General features: G+C 38.4%; 1 protein-coding gene across 1 annotated transcript; it reads right to left on the reverse strand.

Moving 5' to 3' along the window:
- Positions 1 to 995: 995 nt before the first annotated feature.
- Positions 996 to 17073, reverse strand: LOC134745385 (myc proto-oncogene protein). The gene is made up of 3 exons (XM_063679422.1): positions 16686 to 17073; positions 13226 to 13882; positions 996 to 2762 (listed from the first exon to the last, which is right to left on the reverse strand). Exons 2-3 carry the CDS (start codon positions 13770 to 13772, stop codon positions 2215 to 2217), a joined length of 1095 nt encoding a protein of 364 aa, XP_063535492.1. The 5' UTR covers positions 13773 to 13882; positions 16686 to 17073; the 3' UTR covers positions 996 to 2214.
- Between the last annotated feature and the right edge of the window lie 10444 nt (positions 17074 to 27517).

Below are 27517 nucleotides of genomic sequence, written 5' to 3' on the forward strand. Positions count from 1 at the left end.
TAGGCGGAATATAAGTTGTGTGCTGCACTCTCAATAGCGGCGCGACGCCGCGCTTGCGTCTCCACGCCGGCGCGTCGGCAGATGTTATCTTACTGGGATACTACACAAAGTAATAAAAATTAAACAATAACATGACTTAATCATCCAACCCTTACTTGTATAAAATGTACAAACCAAGTTCCTACGTAATTATATTTTTTTCGATTACTTTTATATTCATTTGGCAGTGGTGGAAATGTGCCTTGTCACAAAATGTGCAGTATTTTTCGCTTTTTTCTATCCCGATCTGTATACAGATTATAAAGCTGTCGTTTCTTACCATTAACCATTAAACTACTGACTTTTTCTTATGTGAAACCTAATTTTTCCTTTCCTATCACAAGAAACCAATTTCGCTTGCGGATAACTAAATCATTAGGTATTCCATTATCATTAGATTATCTTTATTATTTATGTCAAGAAGATTAACAAAAAATTAAATGCAGGTACAACATTCGAGAATTCGTAAGCTATTCTCTAGTTCAGAAAAAAAAAACTAAACAATTACTAGAAAAAAAAAACTCGTTTTATAAAAAAAAAACCGTTTAACATACAACTATGTTCTAACCTATATGTACACGTAGAGCTAGTGGAAGATAAACTGCAAATCTTTAACACGATACCTCGATCCCGTGTACGGCTACTTATCGACTACCCTACATAATATTTCTCACAAAAAATATTTCTTGCAACTAATTCGAGAGTAAACCTAATTATCAATAATATATACACAGCAAGGCACATTCCGCCATTAAAGCCGTCATCTAACCGTCCCGACTCTAGCGACACATACACTAACTTACTGTAAAAAACCTATAAAGAAATGCAAAATTTACTATAAGTAGGTACTATGAGGAACTATGACGTGGTTATTTTTTATAAATCTCCTTTAGGAATATATGAATTGTAGCTATTGACGGTCAACGGTCTAGTCACTGAGATTATTTCACTTAATGTCAATCGGACATAACTATTGCGATATCAATACGAATAAAGTATCATTTTATTTTCAAGCGGAAAATACATTTTAAAATGTCATATTCTATGTCATACTTGGTGATTTTATTTTATATTGCTAAGCGATCAGAATATGCGATAACAATTTATTTGTAGCTGCAATACAATGTAAATTAAATATATGTATAAACGCTTAAAATGGTCCAATACGTTAATCCAATCCATGGTAATCCATGTGCTAAAATAGTGAATCGGAGTTAATTGCGCGACTACATGTAAAAAACATCTAAGTGTTAAATTTATACAAAATAACAAAACGCTAAAAAACATAAGCGAACTAACCTAAGTATTTTTTTAACTTATAGTAATATCATTTAAAACAAGTTATCACTACCTCGCCCGGCGCTCGCTGGGTCGAGGACTGTAATAGAAAACCTACTTATCGGCCCGAAAACATATATATTGGCCAGCGTGTCTCCTTCAACCTCGAACATGGAGCGGCGCCGGCGCGTGCGGCGCTGAGCGCGCTTTCGAACGACATCTAGCGCGCTCGCGACGCCCGCCCAAACAATCTTTAAACACATCACTAGCTTCGCTCCCAACCCTATTTACAGCATCCGAAAACTCGCATCATACATTTAAACGTGACACTGAAACACCATGGTACATTATCATCTATTTATCTTAAAAATGGAAGGTCCAGTAAAAAATCTTCGTTACTGTTTCGAAACAATATCAACAAATGTCATATCTTTTTCGAATATTCAACACGGAGTAAATCTGTAATGCGCTATGTCAACTATTTATACTTTAATGATAATTCAAAAACATTTTAGAGGTACAACCAGTCTACTAGTTCACGAAGCAGTCTGTGAGTTAAGATATTTTACTGAGAACCTAGGAATTTATAGTAAAAAACAGTTTTATGGCTCACTTTGGCACTGTATAATATCGTTGAGCAAAACATAATAACTCGAGTTATTGATTTAAAACTTCAGTACTTTCCCACAGAAGCAGAGTAAGCCATTAAAGCTGAAACTGTTACATATACTCCCGACCAGGGACTTAAACGGGCGAGCTCCTCGTTCTACCGGGCCCATTTACAACGTCCAGTAGGTTGTGAAGCGACTTACGTACAAAAGTTCATAATGTCACATGGATAAGGCCCTGGGAGTTCCGCAAGGAACAAGCTAAAACCAAGGAGAGGCGGCGCGCCTCTCAATACGGACGATAGCGCGCGACCGCCATAGTGCGGAGCTTTTTCAATTTGGTGAGGAGTTTGTTTTGCTGCTTTCTAAGACATTCGCGCTCGATCTCTTCTTCTCTGAGCTTACGACACAGTGAAGCGGCTTCGCGGAGTATAACGACCTTTGGAGCGCGTTCCTTATCTTTCGTGGCTGGGATCTGTTTCTTGAGTTCGTCGAAGAGATTTTTGAGGCCGATCCGCCGGAGGCGCTCCATGTCGTTGTGTATAGAGCGTCGCTCCATTTCTGGGGCTTCGGCTTCGGAGTCAGTGTCGGTGTTGGAGCGGCGTCCGCGGCGGCCGGGGCCGCGCGCTCTTCGGCGCGGGACAGCGGCTGCCGTTGTTGTTGGCGGGACCAAGCGCTTGCGAGCTGCTGGTCGAGGACTCATGGCTGAGGCTACTGTCCGCTGGATGTGCTGGCGTTCCTGAGCTGACGGCACGCGTGGGAGCGAGTCTGTGCGCACATGGGTTACGGCCAAAGGCAGCTGCGACGTGCCGAGGGATACCACGTCGATTTCCTCCTCTGTAACAATGGAGAATAAGTTTAGCTTTTGCTCTCAAAACAGGTAAAAATATCTACAACTAAACGCGTAAGTAAGACTGACAGGTGAAAATCGTTTACTGCATTGAAACCATTAAGAATGAGGATAAATGGAACTATAACTCCACTTGTTAAACGGATAAATGCCCCAGCGGAGTTGATTAAGCGCGAAATTAAATCCTTGCACGTCCCGGCCGCATAGCGTTCATTGAGGTATTCGCTGCATATAGTGTAGGTGTACCTAGATCTATCTAGGATGCTACTGCAGCGGGTGGGGCGAGGGCATCGACCCCACTACCGCAGCGTCTGCCGACATCGATCGTGTGACGTCATGTTCGCGCCAAAACGAGATGCTGCACCCTGAATGGAGTACTATTGCTACCGGTACTATCACTAGGGTTACCAGCGGAAAAATCTAAATCTAAATATACTTCGCTTCCTCAATTTCACGTCTAGCTGCACTGCGACTTTCCGATATAAATAAATCGGAACATATTTTATTCAACGGTTTTTATATGATGCGCTGGCTGGCTCGTAAAAGCTAGATTTAGTTATTTTTAGACTTACGCAATGTTCGCATGATGAATTCTCATAAAACGCAAGGGATATGCCTCTGTTTGAAGTAACATTGCCGGTAGAATTAGTGGGTTATAAGGATAATTTTATGCATAGCTGCGGCTTTAGGCCCGAATTGCCACATTACTTGGCAATCGGTCAAGGCAGACCACTCGTTAAAGCCTTAGGGCTCTTAATAACCCAGCTTAGGATTAGAGATATCAGATTAACATTCCTACGAAACGTTATCTATGTTAATTTAGGGTAGGATTTTGCTAACGCCCACGTTCTTTTCTCCCTTGTAATCTTCCCTTTCACGAGCTTAGCCAAGATGACATTAGTTAATAGAAAACGCTAATCAAAACTTAAATAATGAATGGTAATAGCATATGTCATCCCGATACAATTTTTTCTTTTGTTTGGCGTTTGTCGATGTACAGTCGCCATCAGATATATCGGAGCGGCCGAGGTGCTCACAAATATCTGAACACGCCTCTATTGTCAAGGCGTTATGTTCGTGTTCAGATATTTGTGAGCACCTCGGCCGCTCCGATATATCTGATGGTGACTGTACGATAGTCATCTGACTATGCCCTCAGGTAAGAGATCAGAAAGCGGATATAATGTATATTTTTGACCTTAGACAGGTATTTAAATCTTGTGAGAGACGTACGGGGTTGGTTGGCGTCAATAGTAACGCCTCAATACGGGCGTCTCTCTATATTCTGCCTGTTTTTTCTAGAACCGAGGCCACAGGGCACAGGGCTCCCAAATGAACAGGGTAAAATAAAAATACATAAAATTTAAAGCCTAACTTTCAACCACTTTCATGATTTCTAAACTCGCTTTTTAAATTAAAACAGCCCCATTCTTATATTAAATCACATTTAGAAACGGGTCTATCGCAACTTTAAATGCACTTTTCGTGGGGTAGTCACACAAATCTCTGTTTTGACATTTTGCTGGGACGTCAGTTAGCCGCGACCACGACCAGTGAAACCTGTGTCGAAACGTCGGTACATAAAGGTAACAAAATAAATTCGCGATAGACCCGTTTCTAAATGTGATTTAATATGTGTTCAAACCGCGAAAGTTTTAAATGTTATAGCCCCATTCTTCTCAAATGCTTTATAAAATAACATGTTTTAAGTATTGTTATTGAGAATTTTTAACTTTTAGGTCAATGAGAACTTAAGCTAGCTATTGTATGATGCCACTTTTATCTGAAGCACCTACCGATTCTGAAGGTACATAGAACGAAACCTATCTGCTGAGTTTACCATATTAGTTATTGATTTGGTTAAAATTCACTTTAGTTAAAAAGAGTAATTTATGTATTTTTCGTTTTCTTAAATTAAATAAAAAAAATCGTTAAATGTAGTAATGTTTACTTACATAGATGCTCAATATAACTAGATGTCGCTGTTATCAAGTTACTACATCGCGCTATCAAGATTTTTTAGAGCTCCTTATAAAGTTTTGGTTTCTAAATAAACGAGTATTGAGTTGTCAAGTGAAGTGTTTCAATACAAAAAGAAGTGCCGTGCAGCAAAGAGGATATGATAAGATAGAGCGGTACTGTCATAGTAAATTTTGTAACCACAGTAAATTAACTGCCATCTATCGACACACTTTAAAACTAAAAATGAAGATTTATAAAAATACGAAAAAATGTATTTAAATATGGATAAATGATTTTTTTATTTGCATTAATTATTTTTATGATTTTGACCCATGTTCTTTCACTGATATGCGTTAAAATTGTTTTGTAGCGCCCTCTGATCGAGAATCAAATTTTCTTGATTTTCGAGGCACGTTTTTTCCTTAGACTGTATCCATCTATTACGGAGTTATATGTTATATCTATCTTTGCGTGCAGTGTGACACTTTCTATTTATTTAAGTCGATATAGGTTAACCTAGATATAGTTATGGTCTTGTTCTCTCTTTCGCGTCCGATTCACGGAAGCCATCGCTTGACCATGCGATCCGGTTTCGCTTACGAATAATTATGTCAGCGGGAATGTTAAGAGTTCAGGTTTTACCCGACTGCCGAAGGAGGGTTATGTTTTTTAAGCGTAGTCAGACCAGTTAACTATATTTTTAGTCGCTTTGAAATATGTCTCACGATAGTTTAATTTCGATAACTATATACCTTTTAAACGGCAAAATTTCTCTGATCTGATATATCAGTTAGCTTATATGGACTTACTCGTAATATGTATGGACTTTTTTTGGCAAGGGCTTGTGACGAATTAGTATTGCTATAGAGTAAAAAAGAAAAATATGTACAGTTGTTGTATGACAATTATTTACTATGTGTTATGATTGTAATATCTGTGACAATCGCTATAGCTTCGACAACGAAACGCTTTATCTCTCTTTCACTTTTCCATATTAGTGCGACAGTGACAGTTGCGTTTCGATCGCTACGGAGCGTAAGCCATTGGCATGTTGGCTTCGCGGCCAGTAATAGTGTTTCTGAATGGTTTCTGATGATTAGCGCCATACTACGCATTTGCACGTTATAAAGAAAAAGGTTTCCGCGTAATAATATAATTTATATAATTATCATGTATTTTGATAAGTTACAAGAGGTTTCACTTATCAAAAAGAGGATTAAATTATAAAGGTACAGTCAGCAAGAAAATAGCTATTAAAGACTGGTCATTTCGTCACGCATTAAGTATTGATGGCGCTTGTGTTAGTAATTTTGTAATAAATTTATTTTCATCATCAGCCCTTTATCGCCCACTGCTGAGCAAGGCCTCTCTTCCAGTACGCTACTTGTCCCGGTTCTGAACTAATCTCATCCAGAAGTGACCGGCAATCTTTCACCCAACGAGCCAACGGACGCCAGGGGCTTCTTTCATTCGAAAGCGGCCACCATTCTGTTTATTTTAGTCCACCTACCATCACTGCCTAGCAACATGTCCCTACTCCATTTTAGTTTGGTAATGACAAAACCAACGTCTTGCACCTATCCGTCCGTCTTGCGTATTGATTTTACAATGTAAAAACGTTTATGGGGCCTAGGCCCATCCCTAACGCCATTCACGAGCCCCAAGGACGAAAGATTGCATCTCAGTACTTATCAGCTGGAAATAGAACCAGTTCCGCGGGCAGCTGTTTTACGAAACCGAACTACGCAAGTACGCAATTCTGTACTACGCCGCGAAAAACGTGATTCCGCGTAGATACGGGTATAATTATTTTACATTGGCGCCTATGGACTATAACCGTACGTCCGTGGGCGGGTATTGTCTCATTTTCACGAGTCATAGTTGCCAAGCCAGGTTGGATTAAAATAAAAGGCTCGCGTTTAAGTTTCATAAAGCTTTAAAGATTTGATGATCCAGAGAGAATTACCTATACATTACATATTTATTAAGTAGATTTATAACCTAAAGCCGGCTTAACTTCTACCAGATATTTGTAAATTATATTCGACACTTGAGGTTCGATCACTTGAAGAGCGCAAGGCTTGGACTTTAGCTCGAGCCATCAAGGCTCAGTTTTCTCGCGCCGAATGTAAGCGATACAGAATATTGTCGCGGCGCGCCGGTCCGGTCTAGTGCCTTATTATCTAGTACCGTAAAAGGACTGAAGACGGTAATCCCATAGTCTGGTATATTTCTGAGACTAGAAAATACCTCAAAATATGTAATAGTGCTCCTTCCGCGCATATATACTATGTGGCCTATTTCCGAAACCGAGCATTCAATTATTCTCGCTCGAAATTCAAATTTCGGACATTATACTCGGTCCTACTGAATAGGTAGCACTTGTTTGAAATTTTAGTTCGAAGACACTACTGTATAAAAGTTTACAACTGCCGCCGTTCCAATTTTAAACGAATCCGCTTTTTATTGTCCAGTAAAAATGATCTTCCGTTGTCTATGAAACACCGGCAACGATTTTCAAATTTGGAATTTAAAACTGAACGCATCAAGTCTATCTTTTGTTTATAAGAACGTTATTTAAACTTCAAACGCGTATAGGCAACTGAACGATACGCTATCCATTAAGCAAATAGCGCAATAGCTATTCTTAAATAAGATTAGTCACTGTTCTGAGTACTGTTGCAATTTCACCGTGAGAAAGACAATGAGTCATAGACTTGTTGAATTTATAGACGTATAGTTTTATCTAGGTGTAACGTTACAGCTTTCAAAAGGTTTACCCAGTTTGGATCTTTATTTACTACAAAACCAGATATTAAAGCTGCAGTAGGATTTTGAAGTTAAAACTGGATTGATTCAAAGTAGTGTAAACTGACCCTTTCCACATAAAGGAAAGTTTCGCTTCAATGGCGCTGCCGCTGCTGTTAGATTTTAAGTTTTGTGAAACTATCTGTCGGTATCTGCCGATATATTATCGCTCCGTCTGTGATGGGCTTTACAGCTAAAGACGATTTATACAGCCGAGAATAGAAAACAAGTAGTTAAGGATATTTTGGCTTGGCAAAGGTGCTTATGAAGCCATATGGAAAAACTTGGCATTTTTTTTCCATTTTAGCACATAAAAATCGTCTTCATAAATATTGGCAACTTTTAAAGATTCCAACTACGACTCTGCCCTGTAACTGGCCACAAACTTATAAAAGTTGTTAAGAATTGACGTAAGTACATCAATATGACAGACGACCTGCTAAGGCGGCACGCTCCGCCGCGCCGACGAGGCCAAGTTCACTGGCATTTGAGCGATAATTAAAAATTATCGTGCGCCACGCCATCTCACATAGCGTGTTAGCAACGGCCCGGTAAGGAAAAACCTGAGCTATTCAAATTGCTAAACATTAGCAAACGGTCAAGCGAACCAGCATAAATAATATAAATACCCTCCCCATTGTCATGAATATCAAAGTTCTCTATACACTAGTTGAGGTAAGAGCTTACCTCAACGCGCTACACTATGCAAGCGCGCGCTATGTAAGCGATGATAATACTCGGCCTGGTTGTTACGCGCGGTAAAACGGATACGAAGTTCCAATTTCAAGATTCAAACGACCGTTTTGAAGTTGGCGTCTTGAAATCGGTTCTAAATTGAAAAAGTCTAATTAGACTGTTTATGAAACGTCGAATGAATTTACTAATCTACTATAAAAAGCTTGTAATGTGCGAAATTTTCCTATTTCAAACAATGTTTAATAAAAGGTTTTCCCAATTTTCTTAATCTGATGTAATGACGTAGTCTTAGAAATACTTATCAGTGTAGTAGTTCTTTATCGATAAAGATTGCCAGTAGCATGCAAAAGATAACAGTTCAGTCAACTCAATTTGATAAATGATACGATTAAGATTTATACATTTTATACCGTCCTTCAATTTAAATTATGGCCCCTTTTTATAACACCCTGTATAACCATCGTAATAATACTAAATATACTAATTAGTATAAACGTCCATTTTCTAATTTTTTTTTTTTTTTTTTTTCTAATAGGAACTCGTTATTATAAGCATTTTATAAGTACTTGTACTTTTTCATTTCCCCACGACGATTGCTTTTTAATTTAACGTTTCTTAATTAAGTTTTTATATTATCATACTTATTAAAAAAAATATATACCACGTCGGTGGCAAACAAGCATACGGCTCGCCTGATGGTAAGCAGTCACCGTAGCCTTTACATAGTTAGATCTTTAACTATTTTCTTCTAATTTGTTACAAGATTTTTATCCGAAAGCAAAGCAAAGTTGCCAAAGCATTCGATCAAAAAAAAAGATACCGCGACGCGTAAGAACAAAATAAACGAAACGTAATTTTAAAAAGGTTATATAGGTATAAACAGTATAAACAGAGGAGACTGCAATGCACATTCTCTGTTCCTGTGGACCACTAATGTCAAAAAGAAGTATCCACTTAGGGCGGCACATACTGCAACCCTATGAGGTACAGAACATTACGGCCCAAAGGATCTGGAATTTTCTGGACTCAACGGGCATTAGTAACGAACTTTAAAGGGCCGTCACAATAGATCACTGCTTGGTCGACGTGACACTCACAGGCCCTCAACACCCCAACAATAAATAATAATAATAGGTATAACACGACTAACAAAAGTCGGTCATCTGGCCTACTCCTAAAACAGACGATGGTGATTTATAGGGCGAGGTACATGGTGGATCGATGCGGCCATTTGCGACCTTGACGAGGTTACACGGAAGTTCACGGTCGCGCGCGTGCGTAGAAAAAAGTGACGCAAGATCCCAATAAAATTGGCTACTTAAATTGGGCCAATTAATGAGCGTTTAGTGTCTCTTGCCCGTCTGTAGATTAAATTAGACCATGACTGTAAAAGTGTAACCCTTATTTAGGCCTGGAAACTTCACAATGAAAGTGAACGAGTGAATGGCAATTTTACGGTAGGCTGAATTTTTAAACCGTAATTTCGGATGTTTTTATTCACATACCTACACCTACTTTAATGTTAAAACTGAAAGTATCAATTACAATTGTGTAAAAAGTTAAAAACCCTTTTTTTTATAAAGTTATTTTTTTACACTAAATACGTATAAAATTGATGAGAAAATTAGCTCATAAGCATGCGTTTATAATATGTTGGTATTTTGAAAGAGCCGCTAGTATAACTCAACTCATCTAAAACCAGCACGCGACTAAGCTTCCGCACCACCGGCTGGACGAATGTTGCGTCATTACTATATCAGCGTTATCTCAGTCGCCACGCCCCTAATTAAACGATGGATCAAAACCAGATACCTATTCAAATTTTACGGCTCTCTAAATATGTTATACGATGATTTGCTTAAGGCGGTTCCCTGAGCCAGAAGGCGAAAAATCTCCTTATATGATCCTGTTTTTCTAAGAGGCGTTGATATTCGTAGACGTGGAAAAAATATATGTAGTTCTTGACTATATTATCTTTAACAACATAGCTTCCGATACACGACTTATGACACTTCGCTCGATACAATTAATTCCCAAAGTAACCTCTAACTCGGACTTTTAATCCTACTTTACTCGGTTATTTATTATGTGATACTATAAACAAAAAAAGAAGAAAAAACAATCTTAACATAAATAGTAATTTCATAGCTTTAGAATTTCGATATTGTAAGGGAACGTTTTTAAAATAAATAAAAACCGACAAAATTCGATCAAAATTGACACTAGGCGCGTATGTTCTTTCCCGTTCTTTCTTGCGAAATGTGACAAAGACAGCGGCAAACCGATGGAACGGCCTTAACAACTACGCAGTGGAAATGGAAACTTCAAGAACATGTGAATGTATAGTAAGATCAAAAATTAATGTCTTGTTACTACGCTGCTTATCAGTCAGTATACTTTAGGTTTTCGTGATAATGATAAGACAATACGAATTTATGTTACGGTGTCACATTGCTTATTGTTATCGGCATTGATAACTCATGAAGGCCGCAGTGAGGCCGGCTAAAATTGCGAGTACGTATACATCACGATATTCGCAACGTTTCTTACAGGCTACTGATTGTTGGATGTCTACGTGTATTTGCGATAATACCAAGGTCTGCAACTACTATGTCGCATAACATAAATAGTTGGAAATCTGAACATTATGTATTTTGATAGTGCGTACTCGTATAGCGTGTGTACTATCATGTCAGGTTGTTGCGACATTATCGCAAGGTTTAGGTATGTGACTATGTATAAGTGTGCTCGAGATCAGGTGTCGAATGTGTGTCAGGCGGGCCGGTAACCGAGGCTGGGTTAGGTTAGGTTAGGCTTCTAAACGATCGCTATATTTAGGTCGCCGTTGAAGTCGAGCCGATTCGGGCCGCGCAAATTGCTTTAACTACGCGCCCGAGGCCTTTTATTACACCCAGCCACTATAAAATATTAAATTCCTACATAACGTGTACCTAGAGTTAAACACCGGGCTCAGTATAAGAAATGTCGTTAAAAACGAGTTAAAAATTACAACCTCATGCGACTTGACGGCGCGATCTGTCAAACGTATGTTTTTTGCATCCCAAATATAGACGTCGAGAGAATGTTACTTAAAACAGCCTTGGTTTAGTCTAGATTGATATCCACGTATTTTAGGGCACCACACCGAAGCGGATCTAATGCCCTGAATTGCCTTCAAAGGAGTTACAAATTCGACCGCGCTTAACTGTCCTAGTTTACTGCCTACTACTTAGTTCTAGTTTTCAAATAGCGACCGAGCAATCCGTCAAGATAATGTGAGCGGGTCAAAACCACCAAGCACTACTTAAATAAGGTTATCTATAGCGAGCTTATTAGGTTTTCAGGCCCCTGCAATTAATTAGAGTCTAGCAAAAACAACTAATCTTTGCGAAACGGATTTGCTACGAACGTATGGGTACTAAAAGTGAACAGTAAAACGAACAGTTTATTAGATATAGGATGGCACTGGAACCGTTCGCTTTTGCTAATAAAAATGATTTACAATACAGAGCGCGGCGTTTAACACTTTGCAGTTAAACACCGTTGTAGTAAAATTCTTGGCCATAAAACAAATCATTACAACGAACACCGAAGTAAATTGGCGCGAATATGTGTCAACTTTGACCGTTAACAGTTTGCTAGTCGGAGTACGCGCGATAACGAACGCATGCGCCGTAAAATGTTCGCGCGTTTCGAGCCAGTGATGTGACACGGCCCGTCGCGAATCGAGTTAAATACTTATTTAATCACACCGTGCAGTCGAATGGCGCTGGTACAAAAACACGGGTACGCACACGTGATTAATTCAGTTAAAGAACACTAGATATTACTAAACGATTTTCGATCAAGATTATTTGGACGCTGTCTATCAAATTGTCATCCGGCCGCCGTAGACATGGAAGCACTCATTTCGAACCGGTCTGGCGAGCCGAGCTCCACTCCAATGAGATTTCATTTCATTTCGCTGCATTCTTATTCGAGTAACGGTCTAGACACAGTGAGACTACCGAGCAACCATGAACCTTAGTCCTTTTTTAATCTCGCAATTGTATCTTATTGATGTTTATCTACCCTTCTGTAATGTGCAGTTATAATGCAAACATGTCGCATAAATTGTAAACAAGCAACAGTCATTAATATACCCATTACGACCTTGCTCCTAACACAATAATGTATAAATAATTATTATATAACATTGTAACGTTACAATTAATTACATTGCGATATCGCAGCAAATGCGCTGTAATAAAATACCAGGCCTCTTTCATCAGTGAACTTATCAGTAATAAGAAACTTCACATGGACGGCGAGAGTAAAAGAATATTTTAATCCATCGAAGTCGATTTCTAATCCCCAATCAGTTTAGAAACATGTTTGTAGCTACTACCTATGTGAACGAAATGCACTTAGAGCGGGGCCAGAGTGTGTTCACCCGGTCTGTGGCGGGATACATCAATTCGCAGAGGATGCGTCAAGGGCAAGTCTCGGTCGACGCACCAGCGACCCTAGTCCTCTAAACATGACCTTTCAGAAGACACTAGCATTCATTCCTGTTTTAATTAAGCATGTGGATCCCGGGAGATGAGCTGTCGGGTGCGGAAGGTTGCGCAATTTGACATTAAGGAAGGTTCATGGAACGTTCAAGGTCGCAGTGTACGAAGGTCCCGGAAGAGCGGAGTCGCGGGTACGTCTAGACGCGGGAGGCGGAGGGTGGCGGTCGATACGCGCCGTTTCCCGCGCTCACTCCGCGCCTGCGTGTTGGAGACATCCCGGTCAGCCCAACTTGTCGCTTAAGAAAAGCCTCTCTCAACTCGAAAGGGTTCCGCGGGTCGGAAATATATAACTTTTATCTGTTACCTGAACGTTCAATAAAAGATAAAGGTGGTTACTTTGGTCATTCCTTTGATTAGTCCGACGAAAATCAAGATCTGGAACCTAGAATGATTTCCTAACTTAAGCTATTTATAATAGTATTTCAACTAACCTGATTCACAGGAGTCAGACGGTGTTTGCACGCCCAGATTGTCGAACTGTTGCCGGGCGAGGGTGTAGGAGTGGTCGGCGGCGACGGCCGCGGAGTCCCTCAGCAGGCGCTGCGCTGTGCCCACGACGTCGACGGCATGGCGGAACTGGGGGGGTTCGTCCCCGTCCAGCGAAGGCGGAGTGTCCGGTCTAGGCGGTGACATATCCCGTCGGAGCAGGCTCTGTCCCGGCCCCGGCGTGGCTGCCCGCGACAGCTCGGATGGTACAAATGTGTTCGTAGGATGAACGGAATCAGCGCACGAGCCTGCCCACATACAGTCATGGTGGACTATGTTCTCTTTATGTTCTAACTCTTCCGGAGCGTCCAATATTCTCCAATCCAGCTCATCTTGGAGCATTTCTAGATCCGCTGGGGGCACCAAGTCCAGCCGCTCTGCCTCGTACTGGACTTGCGTCCAGAACTCTGATGTTTGAGTCAGCTCCATTGACTCCTCGTCCAACGTATCCCAGAAGTCGAATGGGAATATCTGAGTGTCGGTCGCCGACATTTTGTTTAATTTCTAAGGACTAACTAGTTTTAAAGCTAAGACGAAGTCGTCGATATCACAGGGCCCCTTATCACAGGGACGATGCGCGCGATGGGTTCAACGCACACCGTCTGCAACAACCAGATATTTTAAATTAGAAGTGCTTTTAAGACATAATGAATACTAATATTATAAATGCGAAAGTGTGTCTGTCTGTCTGTCTGTTACCTCTTCACGCTTAAACAGCTGAACCGATCTAGTTGAAATTTGGTATAGAGATAGTTTGAGTCCCGGGGAAGGACATAGGGTAGTTTTTATCCGAGAAATCATCCTTAAAGCGGGTGAAAAGGGGGGTGGAAGTTTGTATGGGAAATCGATAAAAAGCAGATTGGATAAAAAAACAAGCTACCCAAATTACTAACTACGCAGACGAAGGCGCGGGCAAAAACTAGTATATTAATAAAAATAAATAATAAAAATATATTTATTTAGATAATTCATTAATACAATATGTCGACTTAATTTTAACATGCGTATGTAGTAAATGTAGTAATATAATATATTTTTTAAATAATGGTTGGTATAATGTATTAAAAAATAACCAATGATTCAGTATTAGACTAAGTCCAGATAACTAGTGCCTATTCCGTCGTAAATTCGTAATCAATTAAAAATGTTACGACTGTACGATAAATCTCAAACTATATCGAACTACTTTATAAGAAATCTAAGGTACCAGTGATATAACATAATACATATATCACGCTGACATATGTAACAATTAATCGATCGCGATAAATAAGTTCAGCTATTCAAAATTATTTCCGAAAAATTAAATAAAAGTAATAACTCCATTAATAAAATATACCTTCAATGACGTCTCAATTACTAAGTCCAATTTAATTGAAAACCATTAAAAACATTCACGGCACAATACAAGTCACTACCAGCACAAGTCAAAACAAAAAACCACAAAATTAAAAAAAAAACAAGTTTGTAGACGAGGGGTGTTGACCCTTCGTATTTACAAACAGTGAAAATAATGATTGCAAAACGGGGAAGTGTACGCGGCGAAGCCCGATTCTAGACTGAAGTCTGGATGCAAAACCCAACTGTTATAAAGACTGTTGGCCTTGGGACTTATCCCACTTTTGTCTAAAAACAAACAGGCCAGCGTACAAAGAGATTTTTGAACGGAATTCGCGTAATTTTTAGGGCGCTTTCTACCTGCGCACATCACTAATTTTACTTTTTTTAGGATTACGTACCCAAAGGGTAAAAACGGGACCCTATTACTAAGACTCCTCTGTCCATCTGTCACCAGGCTGTATCTCATGAACCGTGATAGGTAGACATTTGAAATTTTCACAGATACGTATTTCTGTTGCCGCTATAACAAATACTAAAAATTAAATTTGTAAGGAACCCTCGGTGGGCGAGTCCCACTCGCACTTGTCCAGTTTTTTACGTTCCATTACACTACAAGCGATTTTGTTTACAAAGTGAAATTGGCGCGAAATGAGGAGGTACTTTGTTTACCAATAACGATCGGAACGAAGCGGAGATCGCGCCGATCTAATTCGCAGACGGATTTACGTTTTCCCGCCATATCGTGTTTGGAAATTTTTAACACTGAGATTTATTTTACTTTGCAATATTAAACTTAACAACATTATTAGAACACTTAACATACAATTAGAGTTCGTATATTTCTATGTGTTTGTAAACTTAATACACTTATTTCAGATACAATAAATTTAATTTTTTTTTTTTCATTATAATATTAGACACGATAAATTAATACATTTGAATTTGACATAACACTAGATATGTATTTATTATCATTTTTTAAGATGTCCGAATAAAAGAGATCTAAGTAACATTCGGACTTTTTTTTACTATAAATAGTTGGGAGTATTTTAATGTGTCAGTGTCCACATATTTATATTAAGGCATATAGGTATTAGATACCTACTTACAGGCAATTTTTTTTTATAAAGAAATATTTTTTCAGTAATTGTAGTTTAACTAGCGGATATCACAATTGATTACATATAATTTGCTTCTAGAATGGTTAATTTTATATTGCGTATAGATTACGAAATAAACTGAAACTTCGAGTGATCGTCGTCAATCGATCGTGTTATACTCGTACAGATACCTAACGTCAATTTGCTACGGAAAATTCACAAGTTATCATAACATTAAATAAGTTAAGTAACTAGTGGGTAATTAATAAAAAAGTATTTGAGTATTATGTATTTATATTTGTACCTACTTGACAAAATTGTGAAATATTTTATCTCATATTTTGTGGAAACGAAAAAAGCTAAACACCTACTTTAGTCTAAATAGGTAATTCTACGCGAGATACTTTTATTATTTATTTTTGGTACGACAGGTACAAAATAATAGATTTTTTTGTTATTTTAACTGCCCTCTTTAGTTCGATTTAGGTACATTTCCAAGCAGGCACAACCGCACTGCACCCATTTCCAAACTATTTCACAACACTTCGAAATTGTGCAATAAGTACATTGTTTAGTAAACATAACATAAATTACTTGTACAATGTTATTAACTAGTGAAGACTATCGTTAAAAATATAATACGACTCGGTAATGAAATCTATCATCGCAATAATTGTTAAATTATATAGCACTAAGTTATTACACTTTCAAATACAAGACAGTTATTTTAAAAAGTATCTTTTTTAGCAAGATGCGTGGAATTCCGCCGGCGCTGTTTCGCAGAAAAGTACGTGGGTACTTGCCGGCAAGCCAACGCCCCGCGCCGCCGAAGTACTTATACAAATATACATACCTAGCTATTAAAACTACTTACTATCTCGCAATACCGCAAGCACAGACATTGATAAAATGAGAAAACTACATACTCAAAAAGCCTACAGAACACAAAAAAAAATGTACTCACCGAAAAGTTTGTGCAAAACGCTATCCGACCGCGGCCGGCGATTTACACAATTTACGAAAGATTCTTCAGAATCTTCGACAAAGTTTTTTCCGTACACACTGCGTAACACTCACTGAGACTATGCTGTTGGTTATACAGTGTAAACTATTAAATACGATACTTCTACCGAGACCTCCAATTGAGTTTGGCAAACACTGAAACATTATTCGTGAGCCGGTCGGGGTAGAGAAGCGCGCGAGCGTCTGGTGTGGCGCCGTAGACACGACTGTCGGACGGACGTAGCGGCGAGCCTGCCGGCTCGCGGCGTGCGGGGCGCTTTGCGCAGCGCGGCAAAACCCCGCACTCCGCGCGCACCCGGTCACAAACCGTACATTCAACCAATTCTCTGAAAATACGCATTAAAACAGTGAAAACTCTATACAATCTACCTAAACTCATCATAGTAAACCTTTTCTAGAACCTTGAAGGCATAAGAAAAGGCGTATTTGCAATTTCTGACGAAGCGTCTCACGGAGGGGAGAGGCTCTCCGCTGCGAGGAAGGAAATCAGCAGCAAAGAATACGATAGATGTGTTTATAGGTTTGAATGTGTGCGTGCCGCAGTCTAGTAGGAGTACCCGATGTACTTGTGATTGCCAGTTTGGTTGGTTCTTCGTACTTCAGCATTCGGCCGCGGGCTGTGGTGGAGAGAGGTCATGTCACTCGTCGTCAGGTCCGCAGCTGCGGAGATCGTCGAGTCGTCGGTCGGCATTCCGCAGTCGGCCAGGTTATGGCGCGAAACAGAAATACCTGGCTCCTGATGAATTGCCACGCATTATTTATCGACGCGCCGAACGATTAGCATTTGTGAGGTCTTGTGTTTATAAATAGAAGATGCAAGCTCTTTTAATAACCCTAGACCTAGTTGCTACCGGCGCTATAATGAGGAAATTTTGAATTAGTTCATGACGCGAATTATAATTTCGTAGAGGCCTGAATATTATTTTTAATGATAATAACTACTCGAGGGCGTTCGTCATGTTGGGATTTGGGATAATTATGAAAACGAGGTGAAATTGAAACTGACCTCACGTGAAGCCATCTACATAGGTAGGTCCTACACCTACAAAATAAAAAATAAGCAAAAGTAGGTCTCCTATTCCCCTATCTTATAGCCTACCTTTTTTAGAAAATAAATTTAATGAACTAAAATGCTATTGCATGATTTTCAAATAGGGTCATTGCGCTAGTTTTCGTCCAGCTCTAATTTTCGTTCACTTGACGAAATTTGAATATAAACCTACGTTGCTGCACAAATTTGGACTTATTGCAATCCTTAATGTCTAAACATTTCGCAAGTAGCAAATTAAAAACCGGCCAAGTGCGAGTCGGACTCGCGCACGAAGGGTTCCGTACCATTACGCAAAAAACGGCAAAAAAATCACGTTTGTTGTATGGGAGCCCCCTTTAAATATTCATTTTATTCTGTTTTTAGTATTTGTTGTTATAGCGGCAACAGAAATACACCATCTGTGAAAATTTCAAGTGTCTAGCTATCACGGTTCATGAGATACAGCCTGGTGACAGACGGACAGACAGACGGACAGCGGAGTCTTACTAATATGGTCCCGTTTTTACCCTTTGGGTACGGAACCCTAAAAATGAATATGTATTGTTTGCTAATCCGTCAAGTGGACGAAAACTAGAGCATGGACGGGAACTACCGCATTGACCCTACCTACTATATACTACAAGGCCAAGCACCTATGTAGGCCCACCTTACTATAACCACTTAAGAAGGATTAGGTATAGTCAAAGATATATATAACTCCGTAATAGATGGATACAGTCTAAGGAAAAACGTGCCTCGAAAATGACGAAAATTTGATTCTCGTTCAGAGGGCGCTACTAGCTTTGGCCTACAGTCGTATAGATGGCGTTGACGGTTTCGTTTGTTATTTAACAATCTTAACGCATATCAGTGAAAGAACATGGGTCAAAATCATAAAAATAATTAATGCAAATAAAAAAAATCATTTATCCATATTTAAATACATTTTATCGTATTTTTATAAATCTTCATTTTTAGTTTTAAAGTGTGTCGACAGATGGCAGTGAATTTACTGTGGTTACAAAATTTACTATGACAGTACCGCTCTAGTATAAGTTACTCAATGGTATAGTGCTTATACCTGACTAAACTATCCGACTTAGTATAGTTTAGGTAGGTATTAATAAACATAGATTTATCATGGAGTTATCTATAGGTATTAGTATTCAATTCAGCCCAAATCACTACCTAGGTACATTATAATAGTTCTTACGTTGCTGGATTCGTCAATCTATGCGTCCAAAGTTAAAACGGCCGTTTTTGTTTTGAGTTCATGGATCGATTTATTCGATCGAAGATAAATTTAAAAGTGAAAAAAAAAACCGGCCAAGTGCGAGTCGGACTCGCGCACTGAGGGTTCCGTACTTTTTAGTATTTGTTGTTATAGCGGCAACAGAAATACACAATCTGTGAAAATTTAAACTGTCTAGCTATCACGGTTCATCAGATACAGCCTGGTGACAGACGGACAGACAGACAGCGAAGTCTTAGTATATAATAGGGTCCCGTTTTTACCCTTTGGGTACGGAACCCTAAAAACCATAGACTCGTCACGCAATAAGAACTACGCAAAGGACCTTTTTCATAACATAACCGATATAATTCAAATCCACATCCTGTACTTAGCAACAACAACTACAAGGTAATTCCGACCTTAGCACAATTAAATTAGAGTCCAAACTCAAGTAACAGGCACTTCGCATAGTTCGGCGTACAGTAAACGGATCAAGTTTTACTTCAAGGCGCCTTATTGTGTTAGTGGTTAGGTTGATTTCGCGTGTTATTTGCTGTGTGAGTCACCGTATGAAGGAAACGTAGGGTTCGCGACTCAATATCAGGAGAGTTCAAGGCCACGTCCTGTTAGATGGTATAAGTATAAGATAGATATAACTCCGTACCTAATGGATGGATACAGTCCAAGGAAAAAACGTGTCTCGAAAATCACCATAATTTGATTCTCGATCAGATGGCGCCACTACCTTTGGCCTACTCTCGTATAGAGGGCGTTGACGGTTTTGTTTGTTATTTAACAATTTTAACGCATATCAGTGAAAGAACATGGGTCAAAATCATATAAAAATAATTAATGCAAATAAAAAAAATCATATTTAAATACATTTATCGTATTTTTATAAATCTTCATTTTTAGTTTTAAAGTGTGTAGATAGATGGCAGTGAATTTACTGTGGTTACAAAATTCACTATGACAGTACCGCTCTATCCTATTTGATCCTATTATATCCTATTTGGTATAAGGAAATAGGATCGTTGTTACAGTGATCTAACGTTACTCGTTTTAATATTTAGGTATAGGTAGTAATACTTTGCTGTGGCGCCACGCCACGCGCCACGAGCCGAAGTGGATCTTGGCCTCCGACACCAAAGACCGCCATGCTTCTGTCGATTCGAGCTTTGCGAGCCTCCGCAACCGCCTTTAAAAAAAATTGCTACCTAGCAAAAACACAGGTTGAAAAACACTGCAGGTACTTTAAAATAGTTTTGCATACTAGGTAATTAATTCAAATACTTGGTATTGGCACAATTGACAATGCATTTCGCGGATATACCTGCGAAGGTCTGTCGGCAAAATGTAGTAAAAGGTGTGAAAAGTGAAAGTACAAGTTATTGTTCTTTAAGCTTATCAGTAAGAGTAGTAAGACCTACCTGGCTCTGGTATCTGCGTTCATTGAAATGCATCTGCCAGCTTTTCGCACTTGGCCCTCTTGGGCATTACTATTTCTTACTATTATTATGAAAACCACCAGGGATACTAAAGGGCTGGATTCGGATCGACCAAGGTGGAGACAACTTCATCACGCTGCACCGACAAGAGCCCACAGCTCTTAAATTGTATGATGATGATGATTATGCAAACGGAAAAACATATTCTCTGAATCACTAACAATAATGCAAATGATTTGAAAAGGTCAGAATTCCATGCTAATAATAAAATTGTACACACATGGGCTAGGTACTTACTGGAAGTACTGTAGGTATTATGTTAATTCATGTCCAAAATAAAGTAACTATAAAATCTATAAAAAAACCGGCCAAGGGCGAGTCGGCCTCGCGCACGAAGGGTTCCGTACCATTACGCAAAAAACGGCAAAAAAATCACGTTTGTTGTTTGGGAGCCATATAAATTATGATAACAAAAATGAAAAAAAAAACTGCATGGAGCTAATTGTTTACCTAATAAGATTACTCCTTAATCTTCTTATCACTTATTTTATGCATTTGTTAAATTTCCTTAAAAACCTAAATTAGTCCACAGACTTCTATATAGCACAAATGTCTGGAACTCTGGAAAGACCGACAAACGACTGACTAAAGCAAACAAAAACAATTGCAATTCGACATCTGTCAAACACTTTTAACACAGACAGCACACGAGGCACCCGGCACCCTGGACCTTATTAGGGGAAATCCCTTACACGTTGTTCGTGTTAATTATTTTTTATCTCTTTTCCGCTTCTAGGTAATAAGTGTGAAGGAAAGAAACGGCACAACGGACGGTCATTGTTATAGTTTTTTTATAGTTCGTCGTAAAACTGCTATCTTTTAACCGGGATTAAAGAAACAATGAGGTAATAGATTAGTTTGTGGCTATGTTTGTAAATAAAAAACCGGCCAAGTGCGAGTCGGTCTCGCGTTCCAAGGGTTCCGTACATTACACAATTTTTAACAATGTATTTTTTTATGTGAAACGTGAGTTTTTAATAAACCAGTAGGGTCGGATCAAAAACTAAGTAATTAAGTCCGACTCACGCTTGACTGCACATTTCTAATAGGTGTTTCTATCATCTATAGGTAAAAGAACTAATTTGTGTATTTTTTCAAAATTTTAGACGTAGTAGTTTCGGAGATAAAGGGGGGGAATGGTCGTGTTTTGGCTATTTTCTTAAATAACTTGTAAACTAATGCCGATGACAGGGTCGAGTGGAGAAAACGAGGGGAGGCCTTTGCCCAGCAGTGGGACACCAAAGTAGGCTAAAATTAAAATAAAAAAAAACTTCTAAACTATTTACTTTAAAATTACAAAAAAATGTATTTGAGATTCTTAAAATGAGCTCTTTTATTTGACATGTAACACGATAGTTTGAGAAAACTTTATTTTTTAATTTTCCCATTTACTCCCCAACTGGTCCCCATGTTGAAAATTTATTTGTTTACGTTAAATGTCCCTCTATGGGTTACAAACTTACATATGTGTACAAAATTTCAACTTAATTGGTCCAGTCGTTTTGGAGAAAATGGGCTGTGACAGACGGACAGACAGACAGACGCACGAGTGATCCTATAAGGGTTGCGTTTTTTCCTTTTGAGGTACGGAACCCTAAAAAGGTTTAAAAATTTGTAAAAGATTCTACTTAACCTACATAAAGTTATTGGGTGGGTTGTATTTTGCATTTTTATATAGGTTTAAGTTAAGACCTCTAAGCTAAGCTGGCAAAGTACTAACTATGCACTTACTTCAAGTAATAAGGGACTTCCCAAGTAGCACAAAGGCTGCATGCTGCATTTTTAGGGTTCCGTACCCAAATTGACTCCACTGTCCGTCTGTCCGTCTGTTTGTCTGTCCCTCTGTCTGTCAGGCTGTATCTCATGAACCGTGATAGCTAGACAGCTGAAATTTTCACAGATGATGTATTCCGTGATAGCTACAGTCGCCATCAGATATCGGAGCCAAGGCGCTCACAAATATCTGAACACGCCTCTATTGTCAAGGCGTTAGAGTGCGTGTTCAGATATTGTGAACACCTCGGCCGCTCCGATATATCTGATGGCGACTGTACACAGCTGAAAATTTCACAGATGATGTATATCTGTTGCCGCTATAACAACAATACTAAAAAGTGCGAGTACGACTCGCACTTGTCCGGTTTTTATTACAGTACACCATGGAGCTTAAAATTGCCGTAATTCAACACTATATCCGTGAAATTTTGGGATAATTAAAAACGAGTTTTTAATTATTACTGAGTACGAGAGAGGCATTGAAGTGGAAGTCGTATTGTGCGTGCAAATAAAGTTGTCATTTTTTAAATAAATAATAGTTCAGATAAGCAAAACTTTGGGTTATACATATTCATTATTACTGAAAATTTTAGCGGGAATGTAACTACTGTGAAATACCATACATTCCGTACTTTAGTAGGTATTTGTTGTTATAGCGGCAACAGAAATACATCTGGGAAAATTTCAACTGTCTAGCCATCACGATTCATGAGATACAGCCTGGTGACAGACAGACGGATAGTGGAGTCTTAGTAATACGGTCCAGTTTTTACCCTTTGGGTACGGAATCATAAACAGTAACTATACAACTTAAGAATCTAAGCACGAAGACGGAAATAATAGTGTTTCAAACAACTTTCATTTCCTTCCTCCCCTCACATAGTAAAAAAAAATAGATCTTAAAACCCTTGGCGCTGTTCTTAAACGTTTGCGTTACTTAAAAAAAGCGATTATGTTCTTAATAACATTGACGTAAGATTCAAATTTGTATGGCCAGTGATAATTATTTTTCTATTAGTTCCTATGTTTGTGCAATTTAAAGGGACAGTTAAGTAAGGGTTCTCGATTGCTCGTTAGTTACAATAGTAACCCTTCCGAATAGCGAACTGGTTAATTGGTTAGGCTAGAGAATTATCAAGGGTTCCGTAATATTATGGAAAAAACCGTCCAAGTGCGAGTCAGACTCCCGCACGAAGGGTTCCGTACCATTACACAAAAACCGGCAAAAAAATCACGTTTGTTGTATGGGAGCCCCACTTAAATATTTATTTTAGAAATACATTCATATGTGAAAATTTCAACTGTCTATAGCTATCACGGTTCATGAGATTACAGCCTGGTGACATGACAGACAGACAGACAAACAGACGGACCGAGGAGTATTAGTAATAGGGTCCCATTTTTACCCTTTGGGTACGGAACCCTAAAAATTACAGAACCAACGCTTTTCCGTGTGCCTTTCTGGCAATTGAGTAAAAAAATTTTTTGGTATGAGTTTTTGTTTATGCGTCTTTTCACTTTTTTTTGTGGACATACTGGCGTAGCGTAAACTAAAGTGCCATTCATTTATTACGTAAGACTAGTTAGGGGCAAAAAATTACATTACTTTAGATTCTTGCGTAATAAATATTAAACGGGGGAGGGGGTCGGCCTATTCTTATTTAATCTTACATAGGGGAGGGAGGGGGTCGAAAACTGGAAACAATCGTCTTACGTAATAAATGAATGGCGCATAATCTAGCCGTAGGCGAAGTCGCACCAGCGAGGCCCTTTTCTTTCAATGTGTTTTCCTAAGATGGTAAAAAGTTGGCTTCCGCGAGGCCCCCTTAAGTGCGAGGCCGTGGGTAAGTGCCCACTAAACTTCCCCCATCTTTGGACATCATTAAAAAAATGGATTTCAAAGTCTAATTTACCCTTATAGACCTATATTTAGACCCTTTATGGGCATGTTCAAATCTTCTACTTCTAAAAAGTTGCATAATTGAAAAAATGTACCTAAATCGTTAACTTTCCTATTGTCCACGGAAAAGACGCCATTTTCCCGAACGTGACCTGACACATTTCGAAAACTTGATCATCACTAAGTAGTTATTTTTTAGGGTTCCGTACCCGAAGGGTAATAACGGGACCCTATTACTAAGACTCCGCTGTCCGTCTGTCTGTCTGTCTCCAGGCTGTATCTCATGAACCGTGATAGCTAGACAGTTGAAATTATCATAGATGATGTCTGTTGCCGCTATAACAACAAATACTAAAAAGTACGGAACCCTTGGTGCGCGAGTCCGACTATCACTTGGCCGGTTTTTTTTTTTTGGTTTTTTTTACTACAGATAGTTAGACCAAGCTATAAACGCACTAGGTAAGCGATAAGTAAGCCCCGTTAAAGTAAGTAACATTATTGTTGTAAAAGTATTGTAGCATTATTGATCTTTCCGTTAAGACTTAGTTGATTTGCGTATAAAATTGCCAATCAAATGTTTATTACCTATTTAACTTTACTACCCATAATAATAATAAATCACCACCAAGTCAACGACCTCACGGAACCCCAAAAGCAACAAGTGCTTTAAACAAGCAGCAAGCAGCTTGTTCAAAAATAGGGTTGACACCAAACCCGTCGTAATCCTCAAAGTAGGGCTGACAACCCGTCATATGCTTATTATTATTTTGACGACTTTGACAGCAGGTCGCCGCAATAATAAAAGAATTATTAACTTCAAATTTATCTTCATATAAATATAGTTATTTTTGGGGTCGGCCGTTAATCTTAAATTGGTATTAAGGAATAAAAGAGTCAACGATGTCATATTAAATGAATTAATGCTTTTTGCAACACCGTTTTTTGACAAGGAGAGATAGGAGAGTGAATTATTGCCGTATAGTGTATACCTATATAGAACCTTGTTTTTACCGGTCGTAAACATTAAAAACCTACTGAAGGATGTGCATTTCTGTATAAAATACGTAGGTAGTAAAACATACACAAATCAATAGGTAATTTCCATTTACAAATTTTCAAACGTTGGGCGTTTGAATATAACTTTTTAAACTTGATTCAAGCACCGGAATTAACGATTAAAGTATGAAGGACTATTTAAATTTCAATTTATATAGCATAATTAATTTTTTTTCATGGCCCGTTAGTGACAACTTTGACATATGAGTAAACCGATCTATTTTTATTTTAGTTTATTTCTTACTGTGCAATTTTTTTAATTATGTAATTCTATTTTTAAATTTTATTTGCAATGACATTGTTTTATTAGGATTAGTAAACGAGTAAATGTAATTTACAAACATTTTGCATGTTGGCTTTATGTCGGCTGAATACTGATTCTAAGACTGTTTTATGGTCTATAAGGTATTCTGGAAAATAAATATTTTAATTTCGGTTTTTTGGGACCCACCGTGTAAGTAATATGTATGTAATAGATTTCATTGTCATTTTACCAAAGCTTCGCGTAAAGACTCACAATAATCATGAAACAAGTAGGTACTTATGTTTATATTATTGTCTTCGGTTACCGCGATAGTAACTCATGAAATAAAACTATGAAAGCGGATTATATCGCGTTATTGAATTTACTTCACTTATGTACTTCTGTATTTATACGAACGGGTACACCGCGATTTAATTTCATTGTTTTTACCTTAAATTCCCACGTTTCAGCTTAGTTGCACAAGCTGTGGTCACGGAAAGACATACTTAAATGTGATATTGTCTTCGGTTACCGCGATAGTTACTCATGAAATAAACTATGAAAACGGATTATATCGCGTATATTGAATTTATAATACAGTCCGACGTTTCGAACCATTTACAGCGTTCGTGGTCAACGGGTGTATTATAAATTCAATATACGCGATATAATCCGTTTTCATAGTTTATTTTATAATTAAATGTGTAGTGTTATAAGTACTTTTTTTTATACCACGTCGGTGGCAATCAAGCATACGGCCCGCCTGATGGTAAGCAGTTACCGTAGCCTATGGACGCCTGCAACACCAGAGATATTACACGCGCGTTGCCGACCCTTTGAAAACCTGTACACTCCTTTTTTGAAGAACCCCATACTGTAGCCCCTCGGGAAAACCACAGCAGGGAGCTCATTCCACAGCCGAAGCGAACCGAGCCGAGCCGACTTATGTAAAAATTCCGTCTAAAATAAATGGTGTTTGTAATTTTATCGCATTGTGACAGTTTGACAAACGTTATCTCTCTTATCAGACCACCTTGAATCAAAGTAAGTAATAGAATTAATCTCTAGCCTAGATACTAAAAAGTAAAACTAATGTTGATTTGATACGCAACGGCATATATTTTGGTAGGAAAAATGTAGGCCACCGTAATTAAATTTATTAAGAATTATTTATGACATTTGTAATTATTATTTTGCATGTAGGTATCAGATTTGATTGGTAGATCATACATATTTTATAGTATGCTTAACTCTTTCGCGTCTTTCCTGTAGACATCGCAAAGTTAAGAGAATCTTAAGCTAATTTTTACCCCGCACCTTTAGGTACTGGCGGGATACATTTTTTCAGTACTTGAGACTCAAATAAGAAATACGTGATTGTAATCGAGTCGTTAACTTTTATTTTATTGTCCACAGAAGAGACCATTTTGTGAAATGTGCTAGACTCTGATTTATATCATAATTATTCGAATGACATCTTTTCTGTTTCTGTTCCACTCTTAGTGTAGGTTGCACGTAAGATAAGTGTGAACATTTTCATGTCTTTTTGACTTCATATCTTTTAATTTTATAGAGAAATCTGGACGTATTATATATGTACACATATTCGAAGGAAATTCACTAAATATTTTAAGGGTGAGGGTTCTTCAAATCACTTTATAAACTGGACAAAACGTTTCATTTTTTATTGAGTAGGTACTCGCCGTACTCGGAATCGGAACACCTGATCTACGTTGACACGTCACAATTTTGACATCTGTTACACTTCCTACTTTCTCAAAGGGGACTAGAAAACCAACAAAAGCTTAAAAAACATAAAAAATTCAAAGTTAAAAGGTCAATGAGACTAATAAATAAATTATACAAAATCATGCGCAGGGGGATATGACAAATAGTCACAACAGGAACTTGTGTAGTTAATCCTTGTTTAGTTTGGAATTAGTTTTTAAAGGGGGGTAACGGTTAATGTTAGGGTCGATAACGGTTTAATGGTCGTAAAGTTAAAATATGTAGTTTTAAAAGGTT

This window comes from Cydia strobilella, chromosome 11, assembly GCF_947568885.1.
Source record: "Cydia strobilella chromosome 11, ilCydStro3.1, whole genome shotgun sequence".
NCBI classification, from domain to species: domain Eukaryota; kingdom Metazoa; phylum Arthropoda; class Insecta; order Lepidoptera; family Tortricidae; genus Cydia; species Cydia strobilella.

Excerpts from the sequence above, each read along its gene's own strand:
- LOC134745385 (XM_063679422.1), bottom strand. The coding sequence starts at position 13,772 with ATGTCGGCGACCGACACTCAGATATTCCCATTCGACTTCTGGGATACG. Across the intron at positions 2,763-13,225 it reads GTCTGACTCCTGTGAATCAG|AGGAGGAAATCGACGTGGTA; the intron begins GTTAGTTGAAAT and ends CCATTGTTACAG.